The following is a 12,295-nucleotide window of genomic DNA, read 5'->3' as shown; positions in this document are numbered from 1 at the left end:
CCTTTCATTGGTATGTTATATCATCAACCTTGTGAACTTACATCAGTAAAAGTTGTGTTGTAAAAATTTGCAAATTGTCAGTCACAACAATAATCTTATAATAATACTGCTTCTCCTCTTGTAGTACACACTGCTTTCAATCAAAGTATAAATTACCTAATTGTATACTAACTCATGTATGACATAATTAAAGTTGATAAGTGTTAATATGTTAAATTGAAGTATTTTTGTAATATTAAAGTAAATGTTTTCATTTTGATTAGTGTAGGATGCTAAAGGCACTGATTAAAATAATATAATTTTATTTAATTGGGTCAACAAGTGACATATTTGCTTTAGGTGATTGGGATCCATGACTTCAGGAATGACAGCAATAAACTTTTCCTCACAATACTGGCTATTTTGCCCAGGCCAAGGTTTGCTCCAACAATCGACTTGGAAGAAGATATGTTACAAATGGAATGTGTCCTGCTTAGATGCTAGAGGAGTGGAAGCTTTATTTAATGAAATAAGCTAATGTTGTAAGTTCTTCAGCTGTGAAATGGCTAATGCACTGTCAGCTAATAGTGTGCTTCCTTAAGTGCTGCATTATAGAAGGAGCAACATGTCTTACAAATGTGTAAAAAATAAAATTCTTTGGTATGTTTGTGGCAAATTCATTTTAAAAGTGCAGAGGGAAAATCTGCCTCTAATTAAAGAAGCTTATGAGCGTTATTTTGAAAATAAAATAGACCAGAATGATTTGGGCTCCAAAAATGTGTTGTGCCAAATTTGAAACATCATTAACGGGCTGGTTAAAAGGATCCTGTCATACGAGTTTTGCATTTTCTATGATATGGCGGAATCATTTAACGGACTACTACTTCTGCATAACAAATAAAGGGTTACTTCACATGATTTATTAATTTTCAAAGTTCAATATTTTCCATAAGTATTACATGTACACATGTAAATAGAACTGTAAACTTATTGAGTTTACATAATGCTCACCACATGACAAATGCAGTGCCTTGAGAAAATGGTGACAAAGCATGACACAAGATTTTGTGTGTTGTTTGTTCTAGTCCTTTCATTGTGGCGAGAATCAAAATCAAGCAATTTATCATTAAAGTTAGATAACCTTTTGTTTATCTGACCAAATCTTTTGCTCATGTGTGAAAATCCTTTGTTCGCATATACTTTTATTTCTGTTGACTGATTTAATATCACCTGCATAATTGCTTCTACATCTACATCTACATTTACATCCATACTCCACAAGCCACCTGACGGTGTGTGGCGTTGGGTACCTTTAGTACCGCTATCAGTTCTCTCTTCTATTCCGGTCTCGTATTGTTCGTGGAAAGAAAGTTTGTCGGAATGCCTCTGTGCGGGCTCTAATCTCTCCGATTTCATCCTCATTGTCTCTTCGCAAGATATACGTAGGAGGGAGCAATATACTGCTCGAGTCCTTGGTGAAGGTATGTTCTCAAAACTTCAACAAAAGCCCGTGCCAAGCTACTGAGCATCTCTCTTGCAGAGTCTTCCACTGAAGTTTATCTATCATCTTTGTAACGCTTTCGCGATTACTAAATGATCCTGTAATGAAGAGTGCTGCTCTCCATTGGATCTTCTCTATCTCTTCTATCAACCCTATCTGGTACAGATCCCACACCGGTGAGCAGTATTCAAGCAGTGGGCGAACAAGTGTACTGTAACCTACTTCCGTCATTTTTGGACTGCATTTACTTAGGATTCTTCCAATGAATCTCAGTCTGGTATCTGATTCACCGACGTGTAATTTTATATGGTCATTCCATTTTAAATCACTCCTAATGCCTACTCCCAGATAATTTATGGAATTAACTGCTTCCAGTTGCTGACCTGCTATATTGTAACTAAATGGTAAAGGATCTTTCTTCGTATGCATTCACAGCACATTAAACTTGTCTATATTGAGATTCAACTGCTATTCCCTGCACTATGCGCCAATTCGTTGCAGATCTTCCTGCATTTCAGTACAATTTTCCGTTGTTACAACCTCTCGATATACTACAGCATCATCTGCAAAAAGCCTCAGTGAACTTCCAATGTTACCCACAAGGTCATTTATACATATTGTGAATAGCAACGGTCCGACACTCCCCTGCGGCACACCTGAAGTCACTCCTTACTTCGGAAGACTTCTCTCCATTGAGAATGACATGTTGCGTTCTGTTATCTAGGAACTCTTCAATCCAATCACACAATTGGTCTGATAGTCCATATGCTCTTACTTGGTTCATTAAACGACTGTGGGGAACTGTATCAAATGCCTTGCAGAAGTCAAGAACACGGCATCAACCTGGGAATCCATGTCTATGGCCCTCCGAGTCTCGTGGACAAATTGCGCGAGCTGGGTTTCACACGATCGTCTTTTTCAAAACCCATGCTGATTGCTACAGAGTAGATTTCTAGTCTCCAGAAAAGTCATTATACTTTAACACAATACATATTCCAAAATTCTACAACTTCTAGTGTCACTTTTCCTGTACGAGAGAAATTCAGACAATCTCCCAACAGTAAATGATAAAGCCACAGAACAGGCATTATGATAAAAAATATATGTTTCTTTTGTTTACATATCTCAGTAATAAACTAAATTCCCTGAACAAGTTATCTTTTGAAATTCAATTTTGTTTGGCACTTCAATTGTACTGTCTTTCCTTCTCATCCCACCTGGTAACTCCCCTGTTTCCGGAACCTCACCATTCCTTTCCTTTCATATTTCTTCCTGCCCCTTCAATCTTTCTGCCAGAATGAGCCACTGGCTCTGAAAGCTTTCACAATTTATTAGCTTTTGTGTGTGTTTTCTCCTGACACCACTTGGTATACTACTGACTTACATCAAATAATGAACTACAAGGATGTTGCTTGCAGATGTTTCAATGCAAATCAAATTTGAATGCCTAGAAGAAAACAGGAAACTGCAGAACAATGTCAGAATCAGCCACCCTTTGTTCCTTTCTGTACAGCAACATGACATCTGCTGTTGTGTGGCAAAATCTCTGTAGCTTGGGGGTCAAAATGGCAAAATCTGAAACTGTTTCTTTTAGATATCAGCTAATGAGGTGAATAATTTCTCAGCAATGGCCAATCCTCTCGCTACAAAGAAGTATCGTCTACAAGAATCCCCAGATTATGAAACTTACCGCAACACTTTCCACCTCAAACACATTGCAATAAACACAACAAGAAAAGCAGTAATGATAATCTCTTCTCAAGCAATAGGCATCAAAGGTATCAGAAAAGCCATTATCACTAAAGGAACACGACCTACTATACATCTACATACATACTCCACAAGACAGCATACAGTGCACGGCAGAGTACATTAGTCTAAGTATGGAAAACTGTGCAGTAAACTGCTGTACATACACACTATTTTAATTTACTCAGTACAGTAAACATGTATTAGAAAATTTGGCAAGAAAACATTGGGTTTAAACAATGCATAACAATGAAAGAAAGCTACCCAACTTACTAAAATACAGTAGACATTTTACCCCTACTTTTTAGATTACAAAAACTCAAGTCATTGTTTTTTGGCGTAATGAAGACAGTCTGTTATATGATGCACAGTTACTCCATCGTCTCATAAACATAAAATCAGCAGGTGTAGCAGTGGGTTGTTGCTCCGAATAACGTAGTGTGGTGTCAAGGGCTTCTGCTGCGTCACTGTGTGGCACCAGCTCTCAGGCTCATTGTCACTTCCATCACAGCAGTCCACTTCTTCCTGGTCTTCAGTCACAGCAGCAACAAATTCAGCGTCAGTAAGATTCTCCACACATGCCCCCTCTGCTGGCATCCACTCATCTACGTCTCCTTCACTAGCTTCTTCACATCCAGGGATTGTCTGTATCATTTGTAGTACATTTTCCTCTTCATTTGTCCTGAAATTCAAGAGGCGTCCACAGTTTTCTCCACGATTTTCTCAGAGTATTTTCTGAAATATTCTGCCACGTCTCAGTGGCCCAATAAACATCTCCACATTGGTCTTTTTTATTTTGTCCGCTATCATCTTGGAGCAGCATTCTTAAAAATTGTTTTCCATTAATCAGTTTTAATGTTTCGGTACACCCTGGTCCATCGGCTGTAGAAGTGGTGTAACATTTGGTGGCAAAATCTTCACCACTGTTTCTCCATCACATATTCCTCAGTGCTGGGGTGAGATGGCGCGTTATCAATCAAAAGGATTGCACGGGGAGACAAATGATTTTCTTTAGAAAACCGTTGAACAGAAGTAAAAAACAGGCTATGAAACCATTCTTTGAAAAGCTTATCATCCATCCACACTTTTTTCTGGTTGCGATAATATATGGGCATGGGCTTCATGTTGTAGTTTTTATGGATCAGCATTAAAGGCAATTTGTGACTACCAGCAGTGTTGCTGCACGCTAACAGAGTCACACAATCTTTGCACATTTTAAAACCAGGAGCATGGTCTTCTGCTTTTGATGCCAGGTTTTTTTGTTGGCAATGCCCTAAAATTAATGCCAGTTTCGTCAGCGTTATAAATTTGTTGGGGAGAATACTTTCCCTCTGTTATCATTTTTTCAAATTCCCCCAAATGTTCCCTCGCTGCATCACCATCAGAAGAAAGCTTCTCTCCAGTAATTGATAGATAATGGATTCCATGACGTTTTTCCAATCTGTCCAACTAACCTGTACTCTCACTAAAAGACTCATCACCATTCATTAACTTGTTCAGGTAAACAGCCTTCTCCTGAACCAGGGATCCACTCAAAGGAGCTCCCCTTTCTCTTTCCTGAACAAACTTCAGTCTGCCGAATTTCCAGTGTTTTTCCCGAAGACATTGCACAGGATTGTCCAAGCTTCACTCGGTTCTTCTTCCAATCACAAATGGTTGCTTTACCAACACCCAGTTCCTTTTCCAGTTTAGGTACATTCTTACCATTGTCTATCCTCTTCAAAGCATTCAATTTTTCTTTGAGAGTTAATGTTACATGTTTCCGTTTACTCATGACGAAAATACGTACACCACTACACCTGAACGAATACAATAAAACTGTTACACGTGCCAGCGATCAGTAACTAACATAATCAATCGCTTTGCGAACCAACTGGCAGTGCACTGACCTCAGACACTGTAAAGGTCTCAACAATGCACGACAACAAGGGCAGGGAGTGAGAGTGAGCCATTGTTCCCACACTTGTTCCCATTTGTTACCATGGTGTACCTACTTATCTGCTTGGTTTACTTCAGACTAGAAACTCGTCACCGTAATTCCAGCTAATCCGAACAAATCGGTAATCCTAACAAGGTCCAGTCCCAATTAGTTCAAATTAACGGGACTCTAATGTATATAGAAAATAGCAAAATCCTATCACAGTTCCCTGGGGCCCTCCAGATGTAACCCCTATCTCCAATTAACACTTGCTATCGAGGACAATACACTGGGTTCTATTACGTAAGAAGTCTTCAAGCCAGTCACATATCTGAGAGCCTATTTTGTATGCACGTCCTTTCGTTAACAGTCTTTAGCGGAGTAACGTGTCAAATGCTTTTTGGAAATCTAGAAATATGGAATCTGCCTGTTGGCCTTCATCCATAGTTCTCAGCATATCATGTGAGAAAAGTGCAAACTGGGTTTCGTATGAATAATGCTTAGCTGTGCTTATCTGTGGGCACGAGCTTTTGGGTCTCTAGGAAATTTATTACACTCGAACTCAGAATATGCTCTAGAATTCTGCAGCAAACCGATGTTGAAGATGCTGGTCTGCAATTTTGCAAATCTGTTCTTTTATCCTTCTTACATAAAGGAGTCACCTGTGCTTTTTTCCAGTTGCTTGGCACTTTGCGCTGGTTGAGAGATTTGCAATAAATTCAAATTAAGTAAGGGACCAATGACATAGTGTACCCCCTTGTAAATCTCAACTGGGATTCTATCTGGACCTGGGGACTTATTTGTTTTCAACACTTCCAGTTGTCTCTCTATGCCAGGCATGCTTATTACTGTGTCCTCCATAGGATGACTCTGTGCGATGGTCAAATGACAGTACGTTTGTATGATCCTCCTGCGTGAGAAGCATAATATGGCCTTTGCGTAAGTGTGAAAACACACAATCGCCTTGTGATTACAGACCAATCAGCACTGACCCTGTTATATCCAAAGTGCTAGAATATATCATACATGACCAAATTAGTGAATATTTATGGAAATTCAACTTTTTGTAAACACACAGTACAAACACAGCCTAAGTTAAGGTGCAGATGACCTATAATATTCCATCGACAACTGTGCGATCACAATACTGACACTATTAGAATTCAGCAAAAGTATTTGATACCGTTTTAACATACCTCTCAGAAGAATACAGCAGTGTAAGTTTTCAGAGAGCACACTGAAGTGGTTTGAAAGCTACGTGATAAAAAGAGAGCAATGCGATGTCTCTCTGTTTGACCATGGTAGAGTATAGTATGCCCAATTAGGTTGGTAGTGATCAGATAAGTTATTGGACTCTCATACGTTATGTCAACTTCATTGGCTCCACAGTGTGCATTCACCCCCACTACACTACTTCACAGATTAAGTGCTGGTCATCTAACAATCGAAATAGTCTCAGTTAACTAGTGTTCTAGCTGTGTCTATCAATAAAATAAAAAAATTTATGAACTTCTTTGCTGCTGCTGTCTGCATCTGGAACAAGGAACCCTGCACTGTGCACACATTTCAGTGACCTTTTGCTTCTAAGTTGTGAAGTACTTTTATGTTCCTGTAACAATTACAGTATGTGGCCAATTTTTCCCCTCAGTTAAAGAGTAAAGTAAATGCTCTCATTTGGTCCAGTTATGCTTCTTTCTCTTTTCATTTCTCAGTCACATCATTTTTTCCCTATCTTCATGAAATGTGTTTTACCATATTCCTCTTGCCTCTCCTCTTCCACCCCTTGCTCCATGTCTATTATTGCTAGCACTCACAGTTTAAATCTACTTTCCTATAACTTGTTTTATTGTTGTATTTCTCATGAATGAATGAAAACTGTGTTTTATGTCTGCACTACAGTAATCTCTAAATCTTGTATTCCGCGTTAGATGTAACTCATATAATATACTTATCACAATTTGTGTCACGTAAAATATGTAGAATGCCTGGTTAGATGCAAGAGAGGACCTGATGGCCCTAATCTTGCCAGTTTACATAAATCAATAAATGAATAAAAATAAAATAAAATATTTAGGCCCAGGCAAATGTTTGCAATACCTCTCACTGAGAGTCTCATTAGTCTCAGCAGATAAAGAAGGATCTCCAGATGACGGAGCAGGAGGCGGTGGTGGTGGTGGAGGAGGAGGAGGATTACACTCCATTGGCTCAGCCGAATCACCAACCACAACTTTTGTTTCCGATACAAGAGAGTTCATCACTGCTCCAGGAAGTGGCTGCATCATACTTTCATTGGTATTTGGCACCTTAAAAAAAGGTTCTCAATTATAAAAGCATATTCCTTACATGCATTTGATTCAATGTATTTTGCTAAGTATCTCATACACTTATCTTACTGAGAAGAAAAACAGTAAAGAAACATTGAAATCTGCTCCAATCAAAGCTGCAAAATATATTATTATACAACATGGGGATACATCATAAAATAAACAAAAAAATGGAATTTTTGAAGTGATTAAAAAAGTAGTTCCTGAGTGTCTAGTATATGCAGACTAACACCTGAAAGTCACAACGCAACAAGACAGAAAAAATTTTAGTCCTCCACCATAGTTTTGGATGTGTAAACTATAAATTTATCAAACTGAGAAGACTGGACTATAAAAAGAAGATGATAATACACAAGTCAGAGGGTAAGCAAAATAATAGGAGGAGGAAGATGGGGGGCAGTCTGCCACAGAAACTTCTGCTGTGCCATATTAATGAGCAAAGTGAATCCTAAGCAACATTGCTGACCCTTCTTTATAAAGCTCAAGATGTCGACTGTTGTAAACTGATATGTTTGTACAGTACTGCTTTATGTCAAAAGCAACTTAAATAACTTCAACACCAGACAGAACATACACCTTCACAAGACAAAACGCAAACTGGACTTTAAAATGCTAAGACACAGACTGACAAAGACCGCAAACTCACATGAAGTAACAAGCTTAAAACTTTTTAATAAACATCCAATATATGTTCAGTTCCTTTCCTGCACTATTTCCGAAGTTAAGATATATGATTTGTTACTGAAACACCCACTTTACAAGAAAGCAAGTCATTTGAAATAAACATAATCAACATTAGTTTTTAAAAACACCTCTAAGAGAAGTGGAATTAAATTATAAGAACTTCCCAGTAAACTGAACATCTAAACCTATTCTACTATAGTGGTCAATATTGAACAAAAACTTTATTTGTACTGCCTGCTTCTTCATTCTATGAATTTTATAGTATTTACTCACATCTTGACAACCAAAAAGGACTAGAAACATGAAGCAATTGCCAGAAACTGAGCTACTCCCCATTCTCCATACTTTCCCAAAGTTTGAAGTGTGGCCAGATTGTTATTCAAAAACCATCAGTTTGCTGTCCTTAGAAACCATTTGTGCAGGTGTATTTTTGGCCCTGTTTTATTACAGGTGTATTTATTTTGTGTTGGGATCATTAAAAATAAATTCAGCATTCACTTACTAATATACAATGGCAGCCAAGATAGGTGAGCGGCAACAGAAGTCAATGCAAATTGATGTTTGAGAAAGCATGGTCATGAATGACTATTTTTTTTTTTTTTTAACAAATGCTGGAAGAACTTTTAAGACATTGAACCTGCTTTGAAGTATTTTAATTGGATAAATGTCTGTGGTCTGAATCAACTGCATGGAAATTTTCATGTGAGATATTTCATGACACAGTGAATAAAGAAAGTACAATATTGAGCTCCTTGATAATACACTATAGCAGTACCTGTTTGTGATTCAGTAATGACACAAATCATGGGAAACACATTCCTCTGGGTAAAGTCACATCCATATGGGTTTTGAGGGTCTTCATTTCCATCTCTCATAAGGAGCAATATTTTCTTGTGATTTTCCATTCTTATTTCTTAATTTATGTGACTTTAGAGTGACTTCCAGTGGATATTGTTTTAGTTACATATGGAGGAAAACATCTGCTTTACAAAGTCACAATTTTGGCTCTCGTAATATTATTTGTTTCTTGTAACAATTTCTCTTTAATCAGTATGCCTTCTGAAGTTTTATCACCCTTGATTAAGTCTGATCTACTGCTGAATTCTGATGGCAGAATGATCTTGGTGAAGTATTTGATGAACATGTGAATTTTGTTTCATTTTCCAGTTGTAAGGGAATATTTCTGCCATTTGGGCCTAGTCTTTCCGAGGAATAAGTTTTTTTGTATGTTTATATGACAGCAAATGTAGCAATGATGTTGTGCTAGATGACAAACACTAAGCAAAGTATAGTTTTCTGTCTAGTCTTACTGATAGCTGTTGTATTATTAGTGAAGATAAAATGGATGCTTGAAATCCTATGAAGACAGTCATTAGAAATTTAAGTTAATTGAACTACGGAAGATTTACAGGAAATAATCTTCACAGAAGACACCATGTGGAATCATACAGCCTTTGAAACACTAGTAGCAAATTCTCTCTCTCTCTCTCTCTCTCTCTCTCTCTCTCTCTCTCTCTCGTGTAATAGAGCAACACAGAAAATTTAAACTGAGTGGATTAAATTAAGAAACAACAAAACAAAAGAAATTCATGGGATAGGGAAATAAAAATTGCCAGATGCTTGAAAATCTGTTCAGAACTGAGTAAAAAGTCCCCCAAACCCAACTGCAGCCATAAGTTCATGTTTACTTCTACTGCTGTTGCACATTTCGCTTTATCACCCCCTATCCCCTCCCCTCATTGATCTGTTGCAGATCTTTTCAACCAGAGTAAGCACACTAAAGTCACAAGTGTACATGCACATTTTTGAGTATGTCTACAGATGTATGATTTTAGGTTTTCCCACCATATGCTTACCGTGCTGCACACATCAGCTAGTGCCTGAAGTTGGTTTGCATTTACAGTAGGTAATGTGGGTCCACAGCCAGCTGAGCAACTAGTTGTTGTTGTTGTTAGACTCATACAGGTATTGACAGATGGCACTATAGGCACAGGAATGGTCACAGGAGCAACAACTTGTGGTTTTGCAATAGGGCCCCATGCTGGTCGTGGGCGGTGGAATTCATGTAACCATTCTGAAATGGCATTGCGCAGTGCCCGTCGTGGGTGATATGTATTGGGACTCAGATTAGATGGAACATCCTCTCCCACACCTCCATCCTCAGTTTCAGTTTCCAATTTGATGTCTGCACTCACAGAATCATCTGAAATAAATTATTACTTCACATAGTTGATAAATTTGCAGAAATAGACACTAATGTAAACAGTTATCTGTAGATAGTACAGCTGGGACATTTATTACGACACCAACAAACAGTTTGCACTTCTGTTACAAATAGGGAATTCTTCCAACCAGTTGGTGTTCAAAACCACACTGGTCTATAGGACACTTCCAAGCAATTAGTTTTAGGAAGCAATATAAAAATCTTAACACCAATCTCATCTCCATGAAAATATTTGCTTCTAGAAACATTTTAAACAATGGAAAATCCAACATGGAAGGTAACTATATTATGAAAAGGGTAGCTCCTACCAACCATACTGCGGAGATGCTGGGTCGCAAATAGGCACAATAAAAAGACTGTCACACAATGTTTTCGGTCAACAAGGCCTTTGTCACAAATAGACGAAACACACACACACAAATGACCAAAGCCAGAGGCAGCTGAGGCAAGACTACAGACAACAGCACATGATGGCATAGGCAACCGGATAGGTGTCAGGAAGAGGCTGGTGTGAGGAGGGGGAGGGATAGCATGGTAAAGATGGGGGAAGCAAAGTGCTGCTGCAGGAGCATACAGGGATGAGGTGGAGAGAGAGTATGGCAGCTCGGTGCAGTCAAGAGGTTAGATGGAGGATGGGAGAGAGAAGGGGTTAGTGGAAAAAGAGAGAAATAAAAAGACTGGGTGCGTTGGTGGAATAGAGTGCTGTGTAGTGCTGGAACAGGAGCAGGGAAGGGGCTGATAAGTAAGGACAATGACTAACAAAGGTTGAGGTCAGGACGGTTATGGGAACGTAGGATTTATTGCAGGAAGAGCTCGCACCTGTGTAATTCAGAAAAGCTGGTGTTGGTGGGACTGATGCAGAAGGCACAGGCTGTGAAGTAATCACTGAAATGAAGAATGTCGCATTTGGAGGCATGCTAAGCAACAGGGTGGTCCAGTTGTTTTTTGGCCACAGTTCGTTGGTGGCCATTCATGTGGACAGACAGCTTGTTGGTAGTCATGCCCACATAAAATGCAGCACAGTATTTGCAGCTTAAGTTGTAGATCACCTGACTAGTTTCACAGGAAGCCCTGCCTCTGATGGGAGAGGTGACGTTTGTGACCAGATTGGAGTAGGTAGTGGTGGGAGGATGTATGCGACAGGTATTGCATCTAGGTCTATTACAGCAATATGATGCACAAGGCAAGTGGTTGGGAGCAGGGGTTTTGTAGGGATGGATGAGGATATTGTGCAGGTTCGGTGCGTGGTGAATAGTGTTGTTTGTGTGTGTGGGGGAGGGAGGTGGGGGGGGGGGGGTGTAGTAGTGTGTAGGCCATTTCTCATTTCAGGGTACTATGAGAGGTAGTCAAAACACTGTCGAAGAATGTAATTCAGTTGGAGAGTGGAGTGTGGAGAGTCAGTGGAGGACACGGTTGGTCCCAGAACCTCTCCTGGAGTTCATATCTCTCCTCACACCTACCACTCCTGCCTACTACATACTTCTTAAAGTCATAAATCCAACCACCCACGATACCCCATTGTGGCTGGTTACTGTGCCCACAGTGAGAGAATCTCTGGTCTTGTAGACCACCACCTTCAGCCTATTACATGCAACCTAGCTTCTTATATGAAATATATCAACCATTTCCTCCACTGGCTCTCCACAGTTTGTGTTCTTTTACCTTATGGTGTCCTGCTCATCACTACTGATGCCACCTCCCTTTACACTAACATCCCTAATGCACACGGCCTTACCACTATTGAACACTATCTTTCCCAATGCCGACGGATTCCAAACCAACAACTTCCTTCTTAGTTGCCACAACCAACTATATCCTCACCCACAATTACTTCTCCTTCAAAGGCATTACCTACAAACAAATCTGGGATACAGCTATGGGCACCCAACATAACACCATCCTATGCCAACCTATTC

General features: G+C 39.3%; 1 protein-coding gene across 1 annotated transcript in view; it reads right to left on the bottom strand.

Annotated features, from left to right (window-relative positions):
• The window catches only part of LOC124787878 (protein O-GlcNAcase), a 158,150-nt gene that overhangs the window by 65,443 nt on the left and 80,412 nt on the right, over positions 1–12,295 (bottom strand). Inside the window, exons 7-8 of the mRNA XM_047254854.1 lie at positions 10,012–10,358; positions 7,245–7,450 (exon numbers count right to left, since the gene is read on the bottom strand). Coding sequence (XP_047110810.1) covers positions 7,245–7,450; positions 10,012–10,358 — 553 coding nt within the window. The remainder of the gene's footprint in view (positions 1–7,244; positions 7,451–10,011; positions 10,359–12,295) is intronic.

This window comes from Schistocerca piceifrons, chromosome 3 (genome assembly GCF_021461385.2).
Source record: "Schistocerca piceifrons isolate TAMUIC-IGC-003096 chromosome 3, iqSchPice1.1, whole genome shotgun sequence".
In the NCBI taxonomy this organism is placed as follows: Eukaryota; Metazoa; Arthropoda; class Insecta; order Orthoptera; family Acrididae; genus Schistocerca; species Schistocerca piceifrons.
The sequence above is the reverse complement of the archived record's forward strand: the minus strand, read 5'-3'. Positions and strand labels throughout refer to the sequence as shown.